General features: G+C 51.6%; 4 protein-coding genes across 7 annotated transcripts; 2 read left to right on the top strand and 2 right to left on the bottom strand.

The window, feature by feature from the left end:
- Positions 1-15: 15 nt before the first annotated feature.
- Positions 16-3,452, top strand: PTCD1 (pentatricopeptide repeat domain 1). The gene is made up of 6 exons (XM_062587807.1): positions 16-196; positions 690-830; positions 1,045-1,263; positions 1,916-2,017; positions 2,490-3,251; positions 3,356-3,452. Exons 1-6 carry the CDS (start codon positions 104-106, stop codon positions 3,365-3,367), a joined length of 1,329 nt encoding a protein of 442 aa, XP_062443791.1. The 5' UTR covers positions 16-103; the 3' UTR covers positions 3,368-3,452.
- Positions 3,453-5,281: 1,829 nt separating this feature from the next.
- Positions 5,282-7,697, bottom strand: BUD31 (BUD31 homolog). Of its 4 annotated transcripts, none has more exons than XM_062587812.1 (5): positions 7,593-7,697; positions 6,982-7,168; positions 6,242-6,364; positions 5,870-6,036; positions 5,282-5,532 (listed from the first exon to the last, which is right to left on the bottom strand). In XM_062587812.1, exons 2-5 carry the CDS (start codon positions 7,073-7,075, stop codon positions 5,482-5,484), a joined length of 435 nt encoding a protein of 144 aa, XP_062443796.1. In that variant the 5' UTR covers positions 7,076-7,168; positions 7,593-7,697; the 3' UTR covers positions 5,282-5,481. The 4 variants fall into 4 exon arrangements, with proteins under 4 accessions (XP_062443796.1, XP_062443798.1, XP_062443797.1 ...); XM_062587814.1 differs by having other exon boundaries at positions 6,982-7,094; positions 7,593-7,609; XM_062587813.1 differs by lacking the exon at positions 7,593-7,697 and adding an exon at positions 7,483-7,586.
- A 231-nt stretch (positions 7,698-7,928) lies between these two features.
- Positions 7,929-19,008, top strand: PDAP1 (PDGFA associated protein 1). The gene is made up of 6 exons (XM_062588052.1): positions 7,929-8,001; positions 12,193-12,284; positions 14,222-14,329; positions 14,722-14,843; positions 15,750-15,901; positions 16,647-19,008. Exons 1-6 carry the CDS (start codon positions 7,989-7,991, stop codon positions 16,703-16,705), a joined length of 546 nt encoding a protein of 181 aa, XP_062444036.1. The 5' UTR covers positions 7,929-7,988; the 3' UTR covers positions 16,706-19,008.
- Positions 19,009-19,099: 91 nt separating this feature from the next.
- On the bottom strand, positions 19,100-24,020 carry ARPC1B (actin related protein 2/3 complex subunit 1B). Its single transcript, XM_062588051.1, has 10 exons — positions 23,885-24,020; positions 22,330-22,403; positions 22,040-22,144; positions 21,614-21,836; positions 21,096-21,203; positions 20,796-21,002; positions 20,539-20,614; positions 20,265-20,461; positions 19,965-20,055; positions 19,100-19,433 (listed from the first exon to the last, which is right to left on the bottom strand). The coding sequence occupies exons 2-10, from the start codon at positions 22,391-22,393 to the stop codon at positions 19,395-19,397; spliced, it is 1,110 nt and encodes a 369-aa protein (XP_062444035.1). The 5' UTR covers positions 22,394-22,403; positions 23,885-24,020; the 3' UTR covers positions 19,100-19,394.
- Positions 24,021-24,867: the final 847 nt, after the last annotated feature.

Genomic DNA, 24,867 nt, shown 5'->3' with positions numbered 1-24,867 from the left:
CGTGGATTTTGGGACGCTCACCAGTAGATTTTCTTCCAGAAAGTATTTTCACAAAACCACGCCGCGCCTTCAGAATTTAAGGCTTCAAGAGGAGGGGAAGGAGATGGAAGAAATAGGAGAGAAACTCCGGCGCGGGCCCAAGAACACACCGTACTGGTACTTCTTAAAATGCAAGGCCCTCATTAAAGAGGACAAGGTTTGTTGCCAGTTCTTTGGTTGCTTTTCGGTAGCATGTGATGCTGGGGAGGCAGCACAGTTTTGTAGACTCGCTAGGCCAGGAGTTAAAAGATGCACTTGGATTCTGTTTGTAAAATGTGGATTATGGCACTGGGCTTTCCTGTGCCTTTTCCCCCTCTGAAAATAAGAATCAGAGTTAACTGATCAATTCTGAGAGCATGCAGTTAGTTTCTCTACAGTTTCATCTGCTGCTCCTCTCGTTCTGCATTCAGCCGTGCCTTGGGGCAGTCCTGGCTTTGATATTTCTGTGCCATGACTTCTCGCTCCAAACCCCTGCGGCACTGTCCTGAGTGCTCACTCGCTTTCTTTACAGAACAGAAGTAAAATAAGGAATACGAGGAATCCTGTACTCTGTAGGACTTCTATCACAGTCTGTCTACTGTCAAATATATTAACACCTGTTATAACTGATTCTGTTGCGCCTTCATTATGGATTTCTCTCTTTCCTGCAGCTGGCAGAGGCTCTGGAGCTGTTCGAGGTGCAGATGCTGAAGGAAGAGCGTGTCCAGCCAGAAGAAAGCAACTACACAATTCTAATGGGTGGCTGTGGCAGGGTTGGCTACGTGAAAAAGGCATTCAGACTCTACAATGATGTAGGTTTACATTCTGTTCACATTAAAACCTTCATGAGGTTTTTAGCTAAAAGTGGTTTTAAGCATTTGGTTGTGAGTCTCTGTATCCAAAATGCCCTTGAGTCAAATTTTACTTTTTGTTAGCCTGAAAAATCTTAAAACAAAACCATGAACTTCTAGAACTCCTTTTCTAAAAAGCCAGTTCCATTTCTTTTTTTTTTTCCTCTCCCTTTAGATGAAAAAACGGGGCTTAATCCCCACTGATGCCACTTATACGGCCCTGTTCAATGCCTGCGCTGAATCACCCTGGAAAGACTCAGGCCTGCAGAGTGCTCTCAAGTTACGGCAGCAACTAAAGAGCAAAAATCAAGAGCTGAACCTGATAACTTATCACGCTCTGCTGAAAGTCTGTGCCCTGTGTTCAGATCTCAGGATGTGCTTTGATGTACTGAAGGTAAGTATGTGACTTTTCGTGTATTAAGTGTAGTCTACTCTATTTAAAACTCCTTGAAGTTTCCATATTGTGTAGATTTCTTTATTTCATTTTAAGCACAGATCATCTTAGATGCAGTAGTCTTTCTTTTGTGGTTTTGGTTTTATACAACAGAATAGTGTTGGTACATATCAAACATAAAGTTTAAGTAGATAAAAAAATTAAAAGAGGCAGCTGTAGGCTTAAACAGAGCTTGTCTTTAAGTCTGTTCTGCTCTCCCAACGATTTATTGATAAGAGTTTTTGAGAGGCTCATGTCTGTTGTGTCCGTCTCCTTCCCTTCTTTGGGGAATGCATGTATTGATACCTAGCTACGTTTATGGCTCTTAAAGCACTTCTTCTCAGAAAGGCCAGTCTGGGAGCAGCCGGAAGAATCGTTATTCCTACTCCTAAACTTCATACTGTTCTCCTAAGGGAGAAGCTAGGATCTATGTATGTACTGTCAGGACTTCCTTTTCTCCTGCAGCTGTCATTCTGCTCACAGTACTTGGAAGCTGCGCTGTGCTTTGTTGCTGCTCTATTCCCAGCAGGCAGTGGCAGTACTTTGTGCTTCACAGCCAGCTGTGGCAAGCTGTATGGCTAAGTGGGAATTTTAATGCTCTCTCCTCTTTTAGGAAATTGTGCACAAGGGCCACATTGTCACAACAGAGACCTTCAGCTTCCTTCTCATGGGCTGCATAAAGGACAGTGAAAACGGCTTCCGCTATGCCTTACAGGTCTGTCTTCCCACTGAGTACATGAAGAGAAAACATGACATTGCTTCTGTATTGTAACTTGTCCCTTGAACCTGCAGAAGGCAGCAGGATGCTCAGAGCTGATGAAAACAGGAGGAGCTCAGCTCCTCCCAAGACTTGTGTTCCATAAACTAGACTTCCCCTGAGGATATCTCATAATGCAAACACTTGTAAACTGTCCTGGCTGATCTCATAGGACTGAACTAGCTCTAAGTGGCTATTCAAAGTCTAATGCCATCTCATCTTGTCGAGCTGTAAACTTTGAATAGCCATTTAGAGCTAATACAGTCCTATGAGCATCCTGTTGCCTTCTGCAGGTTCAAGTGAACCTTTCTGCAGGTGGATATGATTAACAGTAGGCACTGTATATATGCTAAGATATGCTTACACCCAGCTAGAAATGCTCCTGTTATTTAATACAATGTCTGTCGTACGGTCATCTCCCTCTCTTCAGGTTTGGCAACAAATGACTCGGTTTGGAATAAAGGCCGATAGCCACATTTACAACTTGATGCTCCGTGCTGCAAGAGACTGTGGAATAGGTGATCCAGTTTTGGCTTCTCAAGTACTGCTACGACCCACTGAAGAGAATTCATCTCAGCTAAGGCTTGCATCCGGCAGGCAGAAACAAAGAGTGAGAAATCAGAGGAAGAAGGGATCAGAGAGTGCAGCCACTGTCCAGCTAGATGTGGAAGCCATGGAAAAGCAACTGTTTCAGGAGAACTCTGTGCAGCCTGAACAACTGGTCAAGCAACAAAACAAAGACGTGAATTGGCCTGAAACAGAACCAGTACTGGCTGGTCTTGCCAATGCTAATATAGTTCACAGTGGGACTGGAGCATTGATGAGGTCAGACCAGAATCAAATAGAGCAACAAGCAAGCCGAAGCCACAACCTGCATTTCTGCAACCTGCCCAACTTACTGGATTCCAAGATGCCTGATGCAGCTGTGGTTTCCCTGGGGACAGTAGCCACGCCATCTGATAGACTGGCTTTGATGGGGGGTGTGGAGGGCTTCTTGAGCAAGATGAAAGAGGACAATGCAGAGCCCACCATTAAAACTTTTACATTACTGGCTGAGCTGACAGAACCGCAAAGCCCATCAGAATCCTCTCTGTTGGCAATCCTTGATAAGCATAAAGTGAAGGTAGATGTGACCTTCTTTAACACTTTAATAAGAAAGAAAAGTAAACAAGGAGATCTTGAAGGAGCAAAGGTAAGGAAAAAATCCCAAACTGGCCCTACTGCCACCTCCTTGTCAGGGGCCTGCAGTGTTACCTGCATTTTACTATGAGACCTGTTTCTCTATCTACTCCTCAGGTTACTTTCTGAGTATTTATGGGTTCTGTTTAGCACTTCCAGCTCTGTCTGGAAAGTTGCAGCGAGACTTTTTGGAAAGTGATCTCAGCGCTTGCCTCTTGCAGGGCCTGCTGCCAGTCCTAGCAAAGAGGGGAATATCACCTAACCTCCAGACGTTTTGTAACTTGGCAATTGCTTGCCACCAAGAGAAGGATGGACTGCAGTTACTCTCAGATTTGAAGGTAAAAAAAAAAAAAAAACTGCTTAGGTTCAAACTGCAGGAAGGCAAAGCAAACGAAGCGTTAAGCTTGTATAAAGACCTGCTGAGTTTTCTGTGGTCAGCTGTTTATGGTCTCAGTACCAAGAAGATGCAACTCTAGAGTAACTGACTGAAAGCTCAGCTAGTCTGTCTCAGGCCTGCACTGGAACAGTTGAGGGGCTGTGGGAAGGGGAGTACTGACACTGTAGAAGCTGTTACACAGATCCTAAGAGTGGGAGCTGTGCTCCTTGTGCAAGAGGTGTCTGCATGCCTTTTTCACTCTGGGAGTCATGCACTAGTCAGCAGACAAAAGCTTAACTGGAGTGTTTTTGTGGTTTTCAGAGGTCTGGAGTGACTCCCAACAAATATATCTACAGCACCCTTATTGCTGCTGCTGTGAGAAAGCTGAACTACAGATACCTGACAGAGATCCTGCGAGACATGAGGAACAACCAAGTACCCCCCAATGAAGTCATCATAAGCCAGCTGGAATTCGCAGCACAGTACCCTCCTAATTTTGACAAGGTAGGTAGCCACGACTGGTCACAATATGAAGTGTTTATCAAAACTGAATGGTGTAGGTGATAGGCACAAAGCAAGTACTGCTAGCTAGCAAGGGATGGCATACCAAGGGCCACCAGCAAGGCAGGAGATCTTAAGACTACAAAGGAGGTTTTTCTCCTTGGGTTTTGTGTGATCTGGCTAACAGTTACTTGACAGCTGTTCTTTTAGTAGAAGTCTATAGCTATTGCACATTTAAATAAGCTCTCTTCTAATAAAAACTTGTTGTGTTTCTATTTGCAGTATAAGTCAAAGAACACATACCTGGAAAAAATTGATGGTTTCCGTGGCTACTACTATCGATGGTTAAAAGTAATGGCTGGAGAGGAGACTCCCCACCCCTGGGCAAAATACAGAACAGCTAAAAGTTCAGAAAATGAAAATAAGGAAGAGGGTGTGCAGGTGCAGAACGAGCAAGGACCGAAGCTGCAGTGAGCAGGATGCTCTGTGTGACAGCTCAAGTCTTGCATATTCCACATGCTGGAAGAACTTGGACTTTGTCCTCACAGAGCCTTACAGCCCTGTACAAAGCAGCTTTGTACCTCCATGCATCTGAGTTCTTGTCGTAACTAGTAAATAAAATATTTCTCCTTTGCAGTATGGAGAAGCAAGTACATTTTCAGTGAATTTCCTCTAACGATAGAGGAATTTTAACAAGCCTTGTGCTAAACAAGCAAACTCAGTGTTTCCTGGGATTTCAACAATGGCTTAACTCACTGCTAGTTTTTATCTCTTCCTCCTGTTTTACGTGCAGCCGGGCACTTAAAAAGTGAGCTGAGTCTACACAGACTGCTGGCATTCTTACAGTGATCCATGCTAATTACAGGTTGAAAACCTTTGCAAAGAGTTCCAGTGAAATTTAGCTTTCTTCTACTACACAGCACTGGGGAGGAGGCTGTGTCAGACTGGAGTTTTGAGAACTCTTCCATCTCCTTTCCATTCACCCTTTTAACTTCAGTTATTTGGGAGGTCTGGTGGGTGGAAGGAATAAGAGTTGTGTTGGGGGTGGGGTCTTTAAAACACTTTGCAAGAAGCAGGCACTAAACCAAAAAACAAAAAAAAAAAGTCAGCCTTGGTGATAATACAAGAGGAAAACAGGGGCATAGAAATGTTTTGTCAGCACCATGTTCTCAGGAAGCTAGAGTTTATTTTAAAATCAAAGGGCTACACAGAAAACTAATCCAAAACAACAGCCATTGTATTTATGCATGTGATCCAGGTGAATATGAAAGAGCCAATCACACACAGTAGTTCTAACTGCACGAACAGTTCATAGTATAGGACGATACCTCTCAAAGCTGAAAAAGAAGTCCTTTGTCTAAATACTTCACCCAGAACAGCCTCTGCATCCACAGTGAGTACATTCAATGATTCTCCCCTAGAAGAGAAACACGACAAAGATGTTTAAGCCAGCTGTGGTGAGCGCACAGGCCATCAGCCTTGAGCCTCGAAGCAGAGAGGTTGCTGTCTTCTGAATGCACAGGGGCAGGAAAGGTTCATTTTGTGTTGTTTTCCATACACACTTTAAATGATTGCACACCAAACCTGATAATTGCTCTAAAAGCAACTAGATATTAACTGTATTAGCAAAACATGGACTGTATTAGAACTGGAAGTTTTCAGAAAGCATTGCCTCTCTTGCTGTCTCTGACCAGGATATATTAGAATTGCAGACGTACAGGAAAAAAAAAAATAAAAAAAACCCTAAAACTCACCACTTCCAACTTGCTTTTTGGGACTCTACAGATGCAGTTGGTTCCAAAGTTGGTATCTCGTGTCTGGATACACCGCAGACAGCAAAGATTCTCATAACCCTGTTTCTTCCACTTTGCAATCAGGTTTTTGTCAGCGTATCCTTCCTTGATGCAGTATTCGTAGAGCTCTGCAGAAGAGCAGGCAGCATCACAAAGAGCATCCTCGATATGAGGATGTACTGGATGTACCAACTCAGCAGTTAAAGCTAGTCAGACGTCAGCCTTCTCTCCATCTTTCCTCCCCAGACACACCACAGTGTGAGTACGTCTGCAGGCAGACTCCTACTCTACTGTAGTTTCCCCTACCCAGGATAAAATACTTCTGTTTCTCACCTCTGCTGATAGCTTTTCTTTTATAGAAGAGATCAAAAATGTAACGTGTTTTCTGGTGATGAATTCTGAAGATAGGCCAAAGGGATTCCACTTTCCTCTTCCCTTCGTGAGGCTCAGTCTCCGCTAGGAGGGAACACAAACATCAGAGCTCAGCTAACTCTCCCAGACTGCCTAGCTGCAAATTGATTTCTTCAGTTACTTTACAACAAGCTGTTCCAAGAAAATCCGTAACTTTAAAGTATGTCAGAGATACCATGGAAGGAACCTGACCCGACACAGATCCTTTATGACAGGGAGACAGAAATAGGAAGACAGCGGTGATGACATGCCCTACGCAGAGATGGAATGTGACTTCACGGCTACCCATGCTCATCAGACCAGAGCGACAACTCGGACTAGAACTACCAGTCCCTCTGCAAGCTTCAGCTAGGGGCTCAGAGCAGAGTGCCCTAAAACAGCTGTATCTCAGCTTGGAACACTGCTCTGTCTGTTACTTACACAGCCAGAGAAGAGCGATCAGTTCTGACCCAAATCCCACCTTCCAATACGCCCTCTACATCAGAAGCGAGAATCTGCTGTCACTAGACAACTCAAACACTCTACATCTGCAGCACTGCTGCTACACAGAGGTATGAAAAGGCCCATTTACATTTGTTGGCTGCAGCTATGCTTCCTGAAGCAGTTAGGAATTACCTGGTTTCACAGACTTATCCCTGAAAACATCCAGCCTTGCCACTTACCTTCTCTCATCTTCTGATCCAGCTCATCCAGCGTGGGCTCAATCAGTTCCCAGCCATCTGGGGGAGGCTTCCTGCTTCTCTTCACTTTGGGCATTGCCTCAAAAACAAGGAGGCTGAAAGATGAGGTAACAAGAGATGGGGTTTACCAAAACTCAAACGTGTGGATGCCTCAAAGTCCTGAGTGCCGCTGGAAGAGAAGAAGGAAGAAGACTTGTTAGAGGTATTTCACCTAGAACTTACGTGTCCCCTTTCCATTTTCCACTTCGGTGATAAAAACGATTTTTAGTGAGCTCATGAAAGAGGCAAAATCACCCTTCTGCGGCCCCCGGGATACCAGCACATCCTGGGGCAAGTTCTGCAGCAGACCCACAACATTAAATAAGTTTTTTTTCCCAAATTCATCGAGTAAACTAACAGCGGGTCTCCCCTGCCCCGCCCCCGCCCCGGGCTACATCGCCCCGGAACAGCGATTTCTTCCACCAAGTCGCTTCAGCTGCTAACTCAGGACAGACGCTCGCCCCGGCCGTTCTCCGCCCGCCCCCCGGTCCTCGGCCGAGCGGCCCGGGGCGGGGATGGCGCGACCGGGCCCCGCACGGCCCCGCGCTCCTCACCCGCGGCGGACGCGCTCCACTTCCGCCTCGCTGTCGCGCCTTGTGACGTCACCCCGCGGGGCCTTTCCCGCCGCGGCCACGCCGCTGAGGTGGCGGCCGCGATGCCTGAAGAAAACCCTCCCCGTGCGCACTGCCCAGCTTCGGTTGAGGCAGGGCAGGGAAGGGCAGGGCAGGGAGCGCCGCCAGCCGCAGCCCCGTTCGCTGCGGCCGCGGCCGGCCTTGGCGGCGCTGAGGACAGCCCCGCCGCGGGGGCCTCACGGGCGGTGCTGACTGGGCGGTGCGGAGGGCCGCGCGCCGCGCGCGGGGGTGGGGCGGCTTCCGCTTCCGGGTCGCCACTCGGGGCCGCGGGGGGGGGGGGGCCTCGCTGCAGCTGCCGGAGCCGCCATCGCCGCCGCGATGCCGAAAGGAGGTGAGGGCCGGGCCGGGCCGGGAGGCGGCGGTGATGGCGGCGAGGAGAGAGCCAAGGCGCGTGCGGGTCCTGCGCGGCCCCCGCAGGCGGGTCGGGCCGCGGGGGGAGGCCTCTGCCCCGGCTGTGGAAGGGGGAGGGGCCTCCCCCCCTCACCGGCCGGCGCGGTGTGTGGTGTGTGCGGGGGGGGGGGTCTCGTTCCGCCCGCCGGCCGTGGGGGGCTCGGGAGGAGGCCGCACATCCCGCACACGCCGTTGGGTGTAGAGAGGCTCGAGGTGAGAGCTCGCCTCCCCGCACCCGCCCTGGGGGGCTCAGGGAGGGGTCTTGTGCGTCCCCCTTCCCGCCGCAGTGAAGGGCTGATAGATTCCGCACACTTTTGGAGCTGGGGGTCCCTTTCGGAGCCCCCCCATGAAGTGCGCAGGGAGAACAGCAGCCCCTGGGGATGGCCGGGCCATATGCGGGAACCATGAGGTCCCCGTGTGCTCTTCTCTGGCTGGAAACGGCAGCCGGTTCCCCCGGGGCAGGGCTTGGGCCCGCACGGGTACCCAGGGCGGGGAGTTCGCGGCTGTGCTGGGAGAGGCTGAGGGTCCCAGGGCTTTGCCGGCAGCGCGTTCCGGCTCCAGGCTTTCCTGCCCTGGCACGCTAATGGTGGAGGTCTTTGGGGTGGGATACAGGGAACGGAAGCTGCATGGAGAGAGTCTGGCTGTTAAAGGCAAGGTGGAGGCTGCAAAGGTGCTTTTGGGTTCAGGGGGTCTAAATGCAGCTGGGTTTTTCATGGCTCCAGCAGCTACGCATCTGACTATTATGGAGCGGGTACCAACTTGCTTGCGTGATTAAGGAGAAGTAATGAGAGAATGACAGACCGCCAGGTCTGAGCTGGATCCACCCAGAACCTTCTCCAGATGCACCATCTGCATAATTGGCTCTTGTGTGAGCGTTTATGAAATCCTAATCATATACATTAATGCAAACCAATCCTCGTTATTCATGTTTGTAGTTTTCTGCAGTTTGTTTCATTAGCGTTTCCTAAGCTTTAATATCATAAAATCTATTTCCCTGTTATATTCTTTTTATGCAGTTTATTCTATACCTATTCACTAATGTTAGTAAAAGGATCTGAAGCTTCCCCCCCCACCTTTGGTGAAGGCAAATAACTACGATGGGTTATAGCTCTGGTTAACATGTTTGAGTGCCTTATAACTCAGGTTTTTCTGCTCTATATTTCACTGTATGATTTAAAATGTTTCTTTCAAACCTTTACCCCCTCCCCAAGTGAATAGGAGTTTTTATACTGTTAGCAGGGAAGATTTTTGCTCTCATTGCCCAATATAAAATGGGGATTTTAACTTGCCAATAATACATTTTGTTATGTTGTTATTTCTGATATGATCTTTTTTTTCTGAATAGACTCAAAAAGAATAAGTGATTTTTTCAATATGTTTCCATTCTCTTTGATTTGAACTCCTTAACTATGTTGCTTGAAACTGAAAACAAATGTATTTGAAAACATGTCTACCTTAGGCACCAGGTGTTTTACCACAGCTGAAATCTACAGAAGTTTATATTTTAACAGCTCTGCAAAGGAGTATAAGAATCATTATCCTTATTTTACGGATGAGGAAACTGAGGCGCAGAGCTGAAGGGATTTTTGCCTGACATAATGCAGGTCAGTAGTAGATGAGGACCGATGCTCACATTGTCTGGTGTGTAGTGTCAGCTCCCTCTCAAGAGCGAAGGCCCCTTTCCTGCACCTGCTGAGCTCTCTGCAGGACGGCACACCGTAGCTGGATCCATTCTGAATGCCGAGCTGGTGGCGCTGCCAGTTCAGTCATGGTGGTCTTGCTTCTTATTTGTGGGCAGGCCTGAATATAACGAGGATAGGTCCAATACAGATTCACTCTTTGTTTTGCTGCTTTTCAAGCACTTTTCCCTGTAGCTGTTTTTCTCCAGTGCATAGGTATTTGCTGTAATAAGCCAGACTCAGCAAAAACCTTAAAACGCATCTCCTAGGCAAGAGAATTGCCTGGCATTGGCTAATCTTGTAGCACAGCACTGCTTTAATTTGTTTAGGTTTCCTTGGTGCTACATGCTGTGTCAAAGATATTATTGCTGTTCCTTTTGGAGTGATGTCGTTTGCCAGGCAGTGAGGTGATGTCTCTTGCCCTGGAGTCCTTCCCTCGCAGATCTACTTTGGGTATGTTGGTGTTGCCCTGCAAAATGGTTGGGAACAGATAAAACAGAAAAAGCAACGCAAATGTTGGGATGCAACGAAGGTCTAGAGTGTGTTTGTGCTTTGAGTGGCAATGAGCTTCCAAACTGAATTTAGAGAGAAGAATCTGGTCTCTGCACTTCCGCGTTTTGTAAGAAGAAAGCATCTCAGGGGTCTCCGTAAGGCCCGTGCACTGGAGGGACTCGGCAGACCCTGGAAAGGTGCCTCTGTGCAGGGACCTACCACGGTAATTTGCTGCTCTTTTCCGTGCTGACCTGATAGTGTTTGTGTGTTGGGAGCTAGCTCCTTCGATAGCAGCTCAGGGATCTCTGTCCGCAGGCTGGGCTGGCATTCTTTCTTTTTGAGTTTTTCATTCTCTCTGCTAACATCCCAAAATGTCTTAAGACTGTGCCTTAGAACTGCTTTCCCTAGGGACTTGGGAAAAGACAGAGAATATGAAAAGTGTGGAAAGAGATCCTTTAGAGCTACTGGGTCTTTTGGAGAGTCCCCAGGATCCTGCTGTACCTCTCTGTTCTTTTCCCCTCTGTAGTAGAGTTTTTGAATTTGTTCCAAGGCTCAGCGTTAACCAAGCTAGAATAAATCAGATTTGCCTCTGCTGATCCAGGAGAACTGATTAGAAAACATTGAATTTCTAAAGCTTGCAGTCCACAAAGGGTGTCTGCACTGATACTCCCCATCTCTCCAAGTCCAACAAATGCAGCCAGGTACAACTGTGACTTGGTGGTGCAGTCATGGCATCTCTCTCCTAGGCAGCCTGCTAAGTCCTGAGGAAGGAGGGAGAATCTCCTCAGTCCTGTTGTCCTGCACTGCCCCCTCTGCCGTAAGGTTGCTGTTGTCCTCGGCAGGTGAAATGAGGAGGGTGAGAGAGCACAAGGGTTTCCTGCTGCTCGCCGCAGACTTCTGAAGCCTCCTGCAGCAGCAGAGAGCTCCCTTGCCTGAGCTGTTTGTTTTTTGCCAGCCTCATGCACAAGTTGTCTAGCTCAAGGTTCGGGACTGGCTCTTTATGTAGCTTGCTTTGCCAGCAATTCTTTGAGCTATAAGAAGGTAAATGGAGCAATCAGTTGGAGGAAGTGATAATGGCTCCAGCAATTTCATATTAATAACAGAATTTTAATCTTGGATCAGATCTTAGCCAGACAATCCAACCAGCCAGTTTGACCTCTTCCTGGTTTCTAGAGCTTGCTTTTATTTTTCCTTATAAAGTAGTAAAATGTGGAGGCTCCCTTTAATAGTTCTCCAGCTCATTATAATTCCCAATGCATTTGTCTAACTAGCTTCCTATTTTCCTTTGGCACAGCCTTAGTTTAGGGGAGGGCTTAAGGAAGACAGCTTCTCGGAGATGGTTGGAACCACTGCTGCCACAGGAACATGTTGTGATTCCTACTGTGTAGGAAATGCAGGGAGCAGCTGTGGGATTGAGAATTGCCTGCCAGCCCGGGAAGTGAATCAGAGACGCCACAAACGTAGGCTTGGATGGACAAGGGAGGGTAGCCTCACTGAGAGCTGAGTGTGCACTTGGAAACTTGTTGCCTGGTAAACGGTGTGACAGCTCTGCTGTGGTTCAGGGATAGAGGTGCCCCCTCTGGGGAGTGCATTTGTGGCTCTCTCCCGCTAGGACAAACCTGCATTTGCTAATGTGGTTTGGAAAACTCCATACAGCTGATAGGTTGGACTCTTTTTGACATCTCCAAAACAGCCCAAGTGGAAAAAAAGGAATCGATTCTCTGAATATATTTCTATGGATTTGTAATGCTAGTTCTCTGTGTAACTTATCTAAAATTCTTGGAACATTTTGCTGAGGCTGGTAAGTTGATGTTTCTTTTTTTTTGGTTTTATCAGAAGAGATATTTTGACTTGTCCTGTGTGCACCCAAAGTCCAGAGAGAGTACTAGGGAAGAAGTTGTTTTTATTTTTATTTCTTTGGAACTTTATCACTAAACTATATATTAATTTTTTTTGTACAGGTAGAAAAGGAGGCCACAAAGGCCGAGCGAGACAGTACACAAGCCCTGAAGAGATCGACGCGCAGCTCCAAGCAGAAAAACAAAAGGCAAGGGTAAGTGTTTGCCTCAGTTATGTGTTTAATGTTATAAGCTGACTTGTACAGCTTGCTTAATTTGCAGTTCTACAGAAATGGCAGCTTAATCAGCTGTTAAGAGATCATTCTGTCAATGATCACAATATGAATTCTGAATGCCTGTGTCCAGGAAAACTGCAAGGTGTGATCCAGTCCAGTTCCTCGCGTAGAAGTGGGGCCAAGTAGACCATCCTATTAGCAATTGGGAGTTTAAGGGGTAATGAAGATGATTCCACAGTAACTCTAGACAGCTTTTCCCCCACCACAGTTCATCGTTCTAATTGCTAGTGTAAGCTGATTTTGTATCCCTGCTGCACAGTTTGGCTGTGGAGAAAAAGGGGTCGCATCTTAACGTCTGTTTGTGTACTGAAGTCCTTATTATATTTGCCCTCTTTCTGTTCTAGACTTGACGGACAAAACTCCTTTGACTTCTTCTCTATGCCTGATTTTCTTGTTTATGTATGATTTGTAGGGAGAGAGAACAGAGTCTTCTGGCATGAGTCCTTTCTGGGTGTGTTTCTGTGCCCTGACCGCCTTGTGCCCCTGCCATCCACAGCTACCTTTCTGGTATTATCAAAGGAATGGCTGCTTTTTGCAGTTCTTGCTGTCTTATATTCCCAGATTATCACAACTCTGATTACATGTTCACTGCTATTTATCTGTGACTTTCTGAAAGTGCTGCCTAAGTCTGAAAACACTGTTCCAGCTGAAACCTCACACCACTGACTTCGGTAGGATAATTATACCCCATATAGGAAATATGATGAATACGTCCCAGAATAGGATTACTCTTTCATGCAGTTACAAGCTGTGTTATTGGCTCCTTGTTAATGTTTTGACCAGTCGTAACCCAAGATGATTGTGCGGTTTGCTGCTAGGCCAGATATTCCAACTCTACGTCAGACTTCTCTTTCCAAAGTGTAACTTCTTGGTTTGTGTTCCACCTTGTTGGTTTCATGCCATCTTTCCAATTTCTGAAACCACTTATGGTTCTGATCCCATTTTCCAGTTCCTGTTGCTAGTGTGGTGTCATTCACAAATTTTATGAGTGCTCTCTGCTTCCAAGCTGTTAATGAAAATACCAACTAGAAATGGACTAGAACAAGTCTCTGCAGGACCCTGCTTGAAATGCCTGCCTTGCTTTACCTCAACCCAGAGGACTGCTCTTTGAGAAGGATTTCTTTTTCTTTTCTTTTTTCATCAGCCATACCACGTAGTGATGACTGTGTCTAACCTTATTTCATTAAGCAAAGCATAAAAAAAGCTTAATGAAATTATTCCTCTTACTGCCCCCAGCTCATCCACTTTGCCAGTTGCTCTGATGAGGGATATTTGGTAATGGCAAAACAATCTGTTCACACCCATGTTGATTCTTCTAATCTTATCTTCTAATGATTTACAAATTATTTTATAGGCTCTGGCTGCTAAAAGCTGTGCTAAAAAGGCTGTAATTTCTTGGATAAAGTATTCTGGGTGATAGTTGGCAATTTGCTTTTCTCTAGGTTTTTTTTTATCTAGATCTAGGACTGGATCCAGCTCTTTTATATAACATCTGTGTAGTTTCCACCAACATCCCTGAGATGCTGTGTGCTGGAAACCTGGGCCAAAGTATCTCCTGGAGATCTTTCATTTGTGGAAAGCAAGGTGCCAGTTTTGTCTTTCACAATAATTTTTCTGGCCTGTTGCATAAAGAGAACAGCAGAGGTGTTTAGAGATGGTCTGCAGGGACGAGTGATGTATATTTGGTGGGCTGAGAAGAGCTCTTGTTCTTTAATGGCCAGGCGCCTTTCGTGCTGTAAGGGACATCAGGAGCACTGATGTGCTGAAGTGTATCTCTTCTGTCCAGATTAAAAGTCACTGAAAAAGTTGTGATTTTTATTGACACACATTTTGCCTAATTCCCTGTGATTTTGTAGGAAGAAGAGGAGCAAGAGGAAGGGGGAGAAGGAGCAACAGGGGACCCCAAAAAAGAGAAGAAATCTTTAGATTCAGATGAGAGTGATGAAGATGATGAGGATTATCAGGTACCACAACATTTAGGCAACTTTGTGCATTCACATAAACTTGAGATGGGAGAGAGATACAAACTCTTGACAGAGAATTCTCTCTTGAGAGCTTCTCATAGTAAAGTTTTTACGGAAGAATTATTTTTAGAAGCCAGAAAAAGCTTACTTGATTGCATGTTATTCTTGGAGTATTTTTCTGGTAACTTAGGCATTTCTGTAAGTGAAATGCAAAGACAAGGACATTTCTGAAAATACCTTATAATATAAACCTTGATTCATAAATGATTTTGCTGTCTGGTAATGAAGGCATCTTGAATTCCACTTTTGGGGTGCAAGGCAATGTGTTTGAGCTGTCAACAGTTTTGGGTGTTACAGAGCTTATTAACCTTCCTCTTGTTCTTGAACCTTAGCAAAAGCGCAAAGGAGTGGAAGGGTTGATAGACATAGAGAATCCCAATCGTGTAATTCAGACAACCAAAAAAGTAACTCAGCTGGACCTGGATGGACCTAAAGAACTCTCACGGCGAGAGCGGTGAGTCTTTCCTGCTGCCGCAGGGGGAGCTGGCATGTTCCTGGAACTTCATTGTCACTGATTGCAGCAGATTAGCTGGGGACGTGTTTCCCTGCTGTGTACAGGCTGGTGTTTCAGAGAAGCCCTTTTATGTGCAGTCCCCTCTAAAGCTGACACGATGCAGCAGAACAATTGTCAGACTCAGTTTGGTTCAAAATATCCTTCTCTACAAACCTAGTAAAAGCTGTCTGTCCTCTGAGATTAGCTGTGGTCATCCTGGAGTTAGGCAGCTTGGCTGGAGTTGGGAGACTAATATTTTTTGCTGAGAAACAGTTATAGACCATTCATTTTCTGAAGTTTTATGCCCCAAAAACCAGAATATTACTAAAAAAGACTACCCAAAGATCACATTGGGGTCCACTTTAATCTTGATGCAGAAGGTACCCTAGTGATAGGTAGCAGTTTTGCAGATTCCTGGGGTCCTAACGAAGTTCCTGTCTGAGCAGATGAATAACACAAGAAGCAAATTCTAACCTTCTAGTTTCATTTATCAATGGAGAGTTTGAGAGTGAAAGATTTAAGCTTGCTTATTTGGTATGGATTGTCTCAGCAGAAGTACAGCTGTGAGGGTAAGGGTGGGAAAAGCATGTCCCAGTGCTGCGTAATCTGGAGCTAAATTGTTTGACCTCATTGCTTATCAATGTTCTTATTTACCAGAACAGAGACAAAACTAATCTCTCTCATCATCCCCATCCAAACCCTGCAATTGATGTAACCTGTGCTTAAAAATTGGTGACAGGGATCCCAGTCTTTTTAGGCAGCCCATCTCTGTACTCAACTTCCTTCCCGTTCAGAACATCTTCCTTAGTCTGTCTGCCTCTGCTTGCTTATTTGGATACCATGATGACTGGTGTTTCACTCAAACAGAGAAGAAATAGAGAAACAGAAGGCAAAAGAGAGATACATGAAAATGCACCTAGCTGGTAAAACAGAACAAGCGAAGGCAGATCTTGCCCGACTAGCCATTATTCGGAAGCAAAGGGAAGAAGCTGCCAGAAAGAAAGAAGAGGAAAGAAAAGGTAGGAAAACAATTGATCACATCATCTTACCTCTATTTTGCAATGGCTGTACTGCCATGAGGCATGATTTCTGATACTGCACGTAGTAATCTCTCACCTCCTGAGACTCTGGGGTGTTGCTGCATGTCATTACAGCTCCTCTCTTCAAAACTAGGTTCAGCTGTTTCTTTTTTACAAAAGGTATTGCTTCATAAAGCTCTAGGACATTTGAACAGGGAGAAGCCAAAGAAAGAAAGGAATTGCTCTTGATACTCATACTTTCGTCAGCCTCTCAGACAGTGCTTGCTCTAGTTTGGGGGTTTAGTCAGTTCCTTGTGCTTGCTGGGTGTGATTAATCCACTTTACATGCTGGGGATCCAAACTGCACAGGGAATTTTCCTGCCCTTCTCCACTTGCTGGACTTCCCCTTACTTCAGCCTCGATGGGTGTGAATCAGAATGAGTGAGTGTTCTTGCTGGCTTCCATAGACAAATTTGTGCAGCAGCGTTAGGATAATTTATGGCAGCCTGAAAAGAGGCCAAGGAGAGAAGGGATCGAGGTGGGGTAACTATTCCTTTCAGCCCTGGAGGAGATCTATCAGGGATTGGCAGGGGGTGGGGTTGGATGGTGTCAGATTTTTTTCCTGTTACCTCGCTGTATGTGGCTAACAGGATTTCGGTCTCTGGGACTGTCAAGTTAAGTCCCTGATGCAGCAGTCCCTGATGTGCACTGGGAAATGATGACACCTCTTTCTTTTCCTCCCCAGCAAAAGATGAAGCGGCTATGGCAGGTAAAAGACTGCAGTCTCTATCCCTTAACAAGTAAGCACAGGACATGCAAGAGGAGGAAACACCAGGGAACTGTGCCTGGTGCCTGCCAGGAACTCTGTTGTGTTGCATACCATAGACGCCACATAGGATGTACTGCGGCATCGAAGTCACCTTCACCTCCAAGAGACACTGACGATGTGTTTGTCTTCATCCTGGCACAGATTTCCATTTTGGGGTTAGGGGCAGCTGCTATCTTTGGTGCAGAACTGTGCTGAACAGCAATTCTCTGTAACAGTTTGGAAACCTGAATGTTTTTGCTGTTTTTAGGATTAAGAACTCATAGACAGGGGGCAGGGCGGGAGGGAGCCGTGTGGGAGGGGAGATGCTTCGAATATTAGATTGCAAGAAACTAGATTGTGGGGTCATTGTGGGGTGGGGCTTGGGGTGGGGAACTTTGACTTGCTAGTGAAAGCCCAAAGGGTAATATATCTGAGGAAACCTTTTGGGCGAGTGGCCCGTAAAGTTGAGCTGCAGAATGTTGCAGTATAATCTGGGAGCCTGAGTTCATGGACACCTGGAGTGCTGTTCCTTCCCGCTTTCATCCCTCCTTTCTTGCTGCCGATCTTCCCTTTTCCCTCCTCTTCCTTTTTTTCTGCTCCTGATTAGGGATAGTGCCAGTTTTTAACCACATCATCCTTTGTTTAAAGGAAGAAAAAGAACCATTAATTGTACCAGACCCAGATGGAAGAAAAAAAAAAAACAAAACTCGATAAAGTTAAAAAAACAAAACTTGTATATTTGGCTGATTAAAACGTAAATTATCATAACTGCTTTGTCCTTGTCGCCTGTGTTAAATGAACGTGAGCGTAAAGGCTGCTGCTGAGACGTAAGATGCAGCCTGAGTCTCCTGTTGTGGTGACTTCCGTCTGCTGCTTTGCTGGTTCTCTGTGCTGCTTGTGGTGTTGAATTTGTCTAGGGCTCTGGAGCTCCGTCAGCAGACGCAGCCTGAAGGCAGGAAGCTTTTCCGGCTCGTCTCCGATGGATGTCTTTCACAATTTGGTTACCACAGTGGCAGAGACGTTTATCTTCAGGCTGCTTTCTAACCTCTTCGCTGTGTCCGAAGGCCTCGCACTGAACTGTCGCCTGGCAGCCACCCTGCTCCAGAGGGAAGGGCTGCCGGAGCTGGAGGTGCTCTAAGGCGGTAAGCGGTGCAGGGAGCCCTGCTGCTCGCCGGTGCTGGGGGCACCAGCACTTCCTGGGCTCGCTGTCAGTTGTTTAAGGCTGTAGAACTGAGCGGGGTGAAGGGAGCTCTCTAGGAGTCGCTGGTGGATGTTTTGATCACAGAGGTGCTTTGTGGAGATGCAGAGTGACAAACACTGTGATTTGTTCTGTGTGAATGTGCCATTCACGCCTGGCTTCAAGGACTTAGTCATGAGGGTGTGGTGGGGAGGAACATCACTGTGGGATGATGGCTCCAGCCCCACTGGGACCCTGTTGTCCTGGTGCAGATGCTGTTGTCCTGGTGCAGATGCGCTGGGTCACCTCTGCGTGTGTTGAAGAGCCCCCAGGCTGTTCCCCCAGCTTGGGCTGTAGTTGCACTAAAGCAATGATTTGGGGCAGGATATATTTTCAGGGAGCTCTGTGACGTGAGTGATACCAGCAGAGATGCCCTTGTTGTTGGGATTAAGAGGGAAAAACTGATATGATGGGGACAGAGGATTGGTTATAAATATTTGGAGAGAGCCTTGTAGCAAAGAGGAGGCAGATGGAGCAAGGTGGGGGGAGGTAATGGGGTGATGCCTGGGACTGAGCAGGGCAGGAGCCACAAATGGAGGGAGAGCTGGGAGCATGGGATCGATCGCATGTAGAAATGAGCAAAAAAATCTATTCCCTCTCAAACTGGTCTGTCACTCATGTCTGGAGCAGAACCTAAATGTCACCATCCTGCTGCTGCCAGTGAGAACTCCTCTCCCAAGGCCAGTGGTGGAAGTGACTTGTCTAGATAAGGGCTGGTCTGCTTCGAGGGACGGCAGCAGGACCAGCTTTTAACCTGAGCTTCCGCATGGAGAGCTGATCCCAAGAGGGAGGTACCAGGTTGCACAGGGCAGATTCTTTTTTCTTTTTGATGGTAAACGTAGGACTCCCCTTGCAAGAATGCTTGGTTTAACACAGGGCAGCACTTTTGCTGGCTAGGCAGCGCCAGAGGTGTTACCTGCCCATCCGCTCCCAGCCCCATCCTGGTTCTTCCGTCTTTGCCAAGGCTCTCTTACCAACTGCTTCATCGCTACTTTATATCCTGTATGTAATGTGTGAGCGTGCCTGTTTACCACATGCGATTAAACTTGCTGCGAAACAGAAGTATTTATCCTCTTTCTTAGCTTCTTGAAAGGCTGTGATATGCTCACACATTTACTTGTTTGTTTTTGAATAACTTAACATCAGATTTACATGGGGGAAAAAATCCCAATTTTATTTTTAATCTCTTTAAGCAATGTATGACCAGCATCAGGTGGGAAGGTAACAAAAATAGTTAAAAAAAATTTTTTTTCTTTGCAGCCGAGTTGCCTCCGTTGCCAGGTGCTGCCCGCTGGACGCCCCGCGCTGACTGCCAGCAGGGGAGGCGCGCTGGCGGGTATCAAAGCTGGCTTCGCGTAGCGCAAGGTCTCGCGGGGAGAAAGCAAGCAGGATCTGCCGAGGAGAGGGAGGCTGGCAGCGCTGCGACGCCCTTGCCCGAGCTGCCGCCTTCACTTGATCTTGAGATCCTTCAGTGCGGACTCCAGGCTCTAAAGGAAAAGGAGCAGTTGGTCTTAATCAGCTTGTTGCCCTCCGGGGCAAGCGGAGCAAACGAGGTGGTGGTTGTGGGAGAGTTAAACCGGGGCACGGAGGTAGCTGTGGTTGGCGCTGGCACCCGGAGCCACCTTGTCCCTCGGAAAGGAGATCCCAACCTCCGCTCGCTTGGGCTCATTTTTCAAGCCGCGCGGGCAAGGCTGAAGCCAGGAGAGGGTGCTCGATTCCTGCGTGAGCGTTTGCCCTCGGCCTGGCTGGCTTCGGACCCCGTGCCAACAGCTCCCCAGCACCCGCCACCGGGTTACCCGAGATCCCAGCCAGGACAGACGGGCTCTGAGCTGGGCAGGGCTGCGGGGGAAGGACAGCTGTGGTGGGGAGCGCTCCCCTCCCCGAGCAAGCTGCACGCAGCAGCCATGTAATTGCAATTAAGAGCAATTAGTGCTGGGCACCCCAGCCCTGCGGCGGGCACGGCTCTCCGGATGCGCGCCGGCCGGGACGCGCACGAGGCAGCGGCGCCCAGCCCTTACCTTGACGTCCCAGATGCTCATGCCGCCGTCCATCCCCGTGGTGCAGAACTGCGAGCACTTGGCCTTCCCGCCCGCGAGCACGGAGATCTGGCTGTGGGGCGCAAGGAGGCGGAGGGGAGTCAGCACCCGCGGGTGGCAGCGGGGCCGGATCTGCCCCCGGAGCCGACACCACCCACCTGTCCGGGGGTGCCCGAGAACACCGAGGGCTGTCCCAGGGGACGCAGCGGGGCTGAAGCCCCCCCCGGGTGCCGCAGCCCCAGCTGGTCCCAGGCGGGGACCTGCCGGGTGCCCGACGCGCACCTGATGCTGTTCTTGTGCAGCGTGTCGAGCGCGGCGTTGGCGGTGTCCGAGCTGGCTTTCTTGTCCATGTTCTGGAAGCGCTCGCGGGCGGTGAGGCCGCGCTGGGAGCTCTGCTTGGGGACGTCCAGCTTCCCCCCGAAGGTCAGCGCGCCCTGGCTCTCCTCGTAGGTGAAGAGCATCGGGTAGCAGTCGTGGCCCTGCGGGAAGGCGCAGCCCGGCTCAGCGCCCGCTGCCGAGCCGCGGCTCGCCCCCCGCGGCCCCAGCCCGGACTCACCGCAGCCACCAGGCTGTTTTCGGTGATGAAGGTGACGGCCAGGAGGGGAAGGGTCTCGGTGCACAGGGAGGCGACGCTGCAAGGGACGGCGAGCCATGAGCCGTCATCTCGCTGCGCCGAGACCGACTCAGCTTGTGACGCAGGTGGAAGCAGCAAGCGCAGTTCCCCGGCTCTGGCCCTCGAGCGCTTCCCACCCCGGGCGGCCGGGAAAGCCGAGGCCGCCCCCCCCGGCGCCCCAGCCCCCCGGCCCTGCTTACGCCATCCTCCTGTTGGCGTCGGCGAGGCAGACGGTGCTGTCGTGGCTCACCCAGGCCACGCGGGCGCCGCTGGCCGAGAAGCAGATGCTGTGCACCCAGCCGCAGCTGCTGCTCGACTCGAACATCAGCTCCCCGAAGGGCATCTTGGAGCCCCACGGCGTGGGGCTGGGCCGCTCCTCCACCTCCTTGATGTAAGCCGAGAAGATCCTGGCGGGAGGGAGAGCCCAGCCATGCGCCCAGCCCCCTCGGCCGCCCCTTCCCCGGGCCCCCGCTCGCCCCCCCCCCTCCCCGGCCCCTCACCGGCACTTGAAGTCGCAGGAGCCGGCGGCCAGCAGGACGTTGTTGGGGTGCCAGTCGAGGCTGAGCACCGTCGAGCGGATGGGCTTCTTGATGTGCTTGCAGACCCACCTGCGGCACGGCGTCAGCAGGCCCCGGGGTTGGGGGGGGGGGACGAGCCGGGCAGCCCCGGGGACGACGTGCCGCATCCCCAGCGGCCCAGGGACGGGCCACTGCCCTCCGTCTCCCCAACTCCTCCTGTTTCACCTCTATCTCCCACATCTCCTCCTCCATCTCATCTCCCCTCCATCTCCCCCACTTTCTCTTCTGCCTCCTCCTCCATCTCCCCCTCCTCCTCATCCACCTTGTTTCCCTCTCCTCCATCTCCCCAACTCTTCCCTCATGTCTCACCTCCACCTCCTTCCCCATTTCCCGTCTCTCCATCTCCCCCAACTTGTCTCACCTCCATTTCCTCTCCATCTCCTCCTCCCTCTCCCCCCGGCCTCCCCCTCCGCGGCCGGCGGGGCCGCGCCGCCCCTCACCAGTCGTTCTCCTGCTCAAAGTAGCAGATGGAGATGAGGCGGGAGCCGCTGCCCACGGCGAACTTGTTCTCCTTGGGGGACCACTTGACGCAGCGGGCGGCCCGGTTGATGCGCAGGATGACCAGCGTGGGCTTCCAGACGTTGCCCTTCAGGGTCCAGACGTAGGCGTTGCGGTCGGTCCCGCACGTCACCAGCCGGTTGCTCTCGGGGGCCCAGTCGATGCCTGCGGAGGACGAGCGGGGCGTCGAGGCCGGCGCTCGCCCCTCGCGCCCCCGCGGTTCGTCGCCCGGTGCCTCGAGCCGGGGAACGGGGGCCACGAAGGCGGAAAGCGCCTGCTCCGGCACCCCCAGCCCTGTCGCCGGCCGCGGCGCGGGGCCGCCCCCGACCCCGCCGGCCCGGCCCGGCCCGCGCGTCGCCGGGGCTCACCGGTCACCTGCCCGTTGTGCTCCTTCAGCTCGTGGGCTTTGCTCCACTTGGCGCCCTCCTTGCGGTAGATGTGCACCTCGTGGTTGTTGGGGCAGAGGGCGATCTCTGCGGGAGGGGGGAGCACCCGGCGCTTGGCACCTCGCAGAGAGAGCGCCCCTCTTCCTCCTCCTCCTCCTCCTCGGCAGCCGGGAAACGCCAGCCCCCCCCCCCCCCCCGAGCCCCTCCGCGGCGGCACCGGCACCGGCTCCGGCTCCGGCACGGCCTGGGGGGGCCGCGGCGGCCGTACTCACGGGTCCGGTCCTTGTTCCAGGCGTGGCAGCTGATGGGCTCCAGCAGGAAGCTGTGGTAGGCCATGGCGCCGGCGCTGCGGGGAGGGCGCCGGTGGGCGAGGGCGGCCCGGCGGGCGAGGGCGGCTGAGCCCGTCCGCCAGCCGAGCTCGGCACCGCCGCCGCCGCGGCCCGCCACCCACCGCCCTCGCCCCGGCCGGCCGGAGCGCCGCGCGGGTCCGGGCGTTATTCGGCCGCTTGGGGAGTTGGGGGACGAACGGGACGTCGCCCGTTTTCTTTGGCAGCTCCAAACATCGCAGGAAAAGGGGTGTGTGTGTGGGGGGAAAACTCTCAAAATCTCTCCCCCCCCCCCCCCCGGCCCCAAGCCTGCCCGTCCGTCCGTCCATCCGTCCCGCTGGCTGCCCCGGTCTGGGCGGGAACGGGCGGCTACGCGGCCCGGGCTGCCCGGCTCCGAGGACGGGTTCCCGGCGCGCCCCGAGCGGCGCCGCGGGCGAAGCCGGCTGCGAGGAGGAACTCGGAGTTAGCGCTGCTCAGGGTCGGAGCAGGGAGCGCGCCGAGGCGGCAGCCGGGGGAGGAGGAGGAGGAGGAGGGATGGGAGGCGAGGGGGAGCGCTGCGTCTGTCCCATACTGAAACGCTCTGGAAGGAAACAGCAATTTTTTTTCTTTTTCTTTTTTTTTTTTTTTTTTTTGGCCGATTTTGATGCTTAAAGGCCTGGAAAGCTGCCCGGGTTCTTTCCTCAGCCGGGGGCACGCTCAGCCCGGGCCCTGGCCGCGAAGGGCTCGGGCACGGCGCAGGCAGCCCGGGGAGCGGACACCATCCTCCCACGGCTGCGGAAAATATCGCTCGGAAAGACGCACGGGGGAGCTCCGTTGGCAAAACCACCCCTCCCCGTGACCGTTTACACGGCATCTCCACGGCGTCTGGTTTCAGAACGTCACTAATTCCCCGCTCGTGCCCAGAGGGAGGATCCGGGGCCGTGCGCGGCGGGGAAGGAGCAGGGAAGCTGTGCCCGGAGCAAAGGCGGAGCAGCCCCCCCCTTTCCGCAAGGAAAGGCGCGCCGACGGGGCCGCTCGTGGCCCACGGTGGCGGGGGGGAGAAAAGGGCATTTTAGAGCCTGGGTGCAGCCGCAGCCCGGTTATCTGCCCCCGGGGCCGCCTCCAGGCCCCGAGCAATTCGGAAACGTCCTTGGAGGCGATAAAACCCCGGCAGCAGCCGAGCGCATTGCGACTCCTCCTAACCTCGAGGAGGAAGTCGCTCGGCGGGGGGAGCCCGCGCTGCCGCTTCGGCGGGAGCTGGGCGGCGCGCCGGCTTGGCGCGACCCGCCGGCGAGGCAGGGACCCGGCGGGCCCCGCAGCTCCGGCCGCCGGCAGGCCCCATCCCGGAGCCTCCCCGGATCGAACAAAGTTTAGTTTTTCTTTTTTTCTTTCTTTTTTTTTTTTTTTTTTTTTTTTCCTAGCGTGAGTTTTCCGCCGGGGAGGTGACCCGTCCCGGGACCCTCGCGGCACCGCAGCAGCGCCGAGCGCGGGAGCCGCAATCCCCCCCGCCCCGGGCACTCACCTGGCAGCGTGGGGCTGCTTCGTGGACTCTGGGCAGTCGACACGAACGGCAGCCCGGCCGGCGGCGAATGAACGGCAGAAGCGGCTGGCTGGCTCGCGGAGGCAGCCCGACTTCCCTTTTCCTCTCCGAGAAATGCAACCACTTCCTTACGTGGGCGTTGGGGGAGCGCGGAGCGGCGCCGGCGGCCGCCCTGCCCCTGCGTGCGCGCCAGCCTCGCCGCCGGCCCCGCGACCCGCCGCGCCAGCAAAGCGGGGGCAAACGAGCCTGGCACACGAGTCCTCGGCGGGACCCCCCTCCTGTCGCCACCCGGCACCAGGATCCAGCCCCGCTGAGCCACGGCTGTTCCCGGTTCCTGCATCCAGCCGAGCCCAGCCGGACCCCTGCGGGGCCCCGGGCCGGCTCCCCTGCTCCGGCTGCACCCCAAGCCACAGGAGGCATTCCGCTGGCTTTTTTTTTTTCCTTCCCCTCCTGATTTTTATCCCTTTCCTCGCCAGTAGCTCCCAGGAACTCAGTGCCTTATCTTTACGCTCTGGGAACGAGAGAAGAGGATGGGGGATGTCCCAACACGCTCATCGCCCTGCTGGAAGTCCCGCGCAGCGGGATGCCCTCGCCCTTCACCTCGCTCCCATCGCCGAGCTCAGCATCGGGCTCTTGCACAAGGAGGACAGGCCTTGGTGTGGCTTCCCAGCTGCAGGATTTGGGTACAGCCCCATATTTCTTAAGCTCCAGGATTAATTGCCAGGTTATGGGGTTAGCCGCAGCGGAGGGCTCCGAGGTGCGGTACTGAGCGGGTAACGCAGCTCTTTGCTCCTGAAGTCCGTGAGCCAGCTTTTCTCTTCATGTGTTGCCACAACTCTATGCAGCACCCATGGGACTGGCTTGCCCGGGTTAGGGCTGCCCTGGCACCCCAGGGCTGGAGATGTCCCCAGGGAGTTGTAGGTCTTTGCAGCTCTGGCCAGGAATGAATCTCCACAGCAGGTACA

Source organism: Rhea pennata, chromosome 15 (assembly GCF_028389875.1).
Source record: "Rhea pennata isolate bPtePen1 chromosome 15, bPtePen1.pri, whole genome shotgun sequence".
Taxonomy (NCBI): domain Eukaryota; kingdom Metazoa; phylum Chordata; class Aves; order Rheiformes; family Rheidae; genus Rhea; species Rhea pennata.
Note: the sequence above shows the minus strand (reverse complement) of the source record. Positions and strands in the feature narration are given on the sequence as shown.

Excerpts from the sequence above, each read along its gene's own strand:
- PTCD1 (XM_062587807.1), top strand. The coding sequence starts at position 104 with ATGGAAGAAATAGGAGAGAAACTCCGGCGCGGGCCCAAGAACACACCG. Across the intron at positions 197-689 it reads CCCTCATTAAAGAGGACAAG|CTGGCAGAGGCTCTGGAGCT; the intron begins GTTTGTTGCCAG and ends TCTTTCCTGCAG. Across the intron at positions 831-1,044 it reads CATTCAGACTCTACAATGAT|ATGAAAAAACGGGGCTTAAT; the intron begins GTAGGTTTACAT and ends CTCTCCCTTTAG.
- BUD31 (XM_062587812.1), bottom strand. The coding sequence starts at position 7,075 with ATGCCCAAAGTGAAGAGAAGCAGGAAGCCTCCCCCAGATGGCTGGGAA. Across the intron at positions 6,365-6,981 it reads GGATCAGAAGATGAGAGAAG|CGGAGACTGAGCCTCACGAA; the intron begins GTAAGTGGCAAG and ends GTTCCCTCCTAG. Across the intron at positions 5,533-5,869 it reads CAAAAAGCAAGTTGGAAGTG|GGGAGAATCATTGAATGTAC; the intron begins GTGAGTTTTAGG and ends TTTCTCTTCTAG.
- PDAP1 (XM_062588052.1), top strand. Across the intron at positions 14,330-14,721 it reads AAGATGATGAGGATTATCAG|CAAAAGCGCAAAGGAGTGGA; the intron begins GTACCACAACAT and ends CTTGAACCTTAG. Across the intron at positions 14,844-15,749 it reads GAACTCTCACGGCGAGAGCG|AGAAGAAATAGAGAAACAGA; the intron begins GTGAGTCTTTCC and ends TCACTCAAACAG.
- ARPC1B (XM_062588051.1), bottom strand. The coding sequence starts at position 22,393 with ATGGCCTACCACAGCTTCCTGCTGGAGCCCATCAGCTGCCACGCCTGG. Across the intron at positions 22,145-22,329 it reads CTGGAACAAGGACCGGACCC|AGATCGCCCTCTGCCCCAAC; the intron begins GTGAGTACGGCC and ends CCCCTCCCGCAG. Across the intron at positions 19,434-19,964 it reads TGAGCATCTGGGACGTCAAG|AGCCTGGAGTCCGCACTGAA; the intron begins GTAAGGGCTGGG and ends CTTTTCCTTTAG.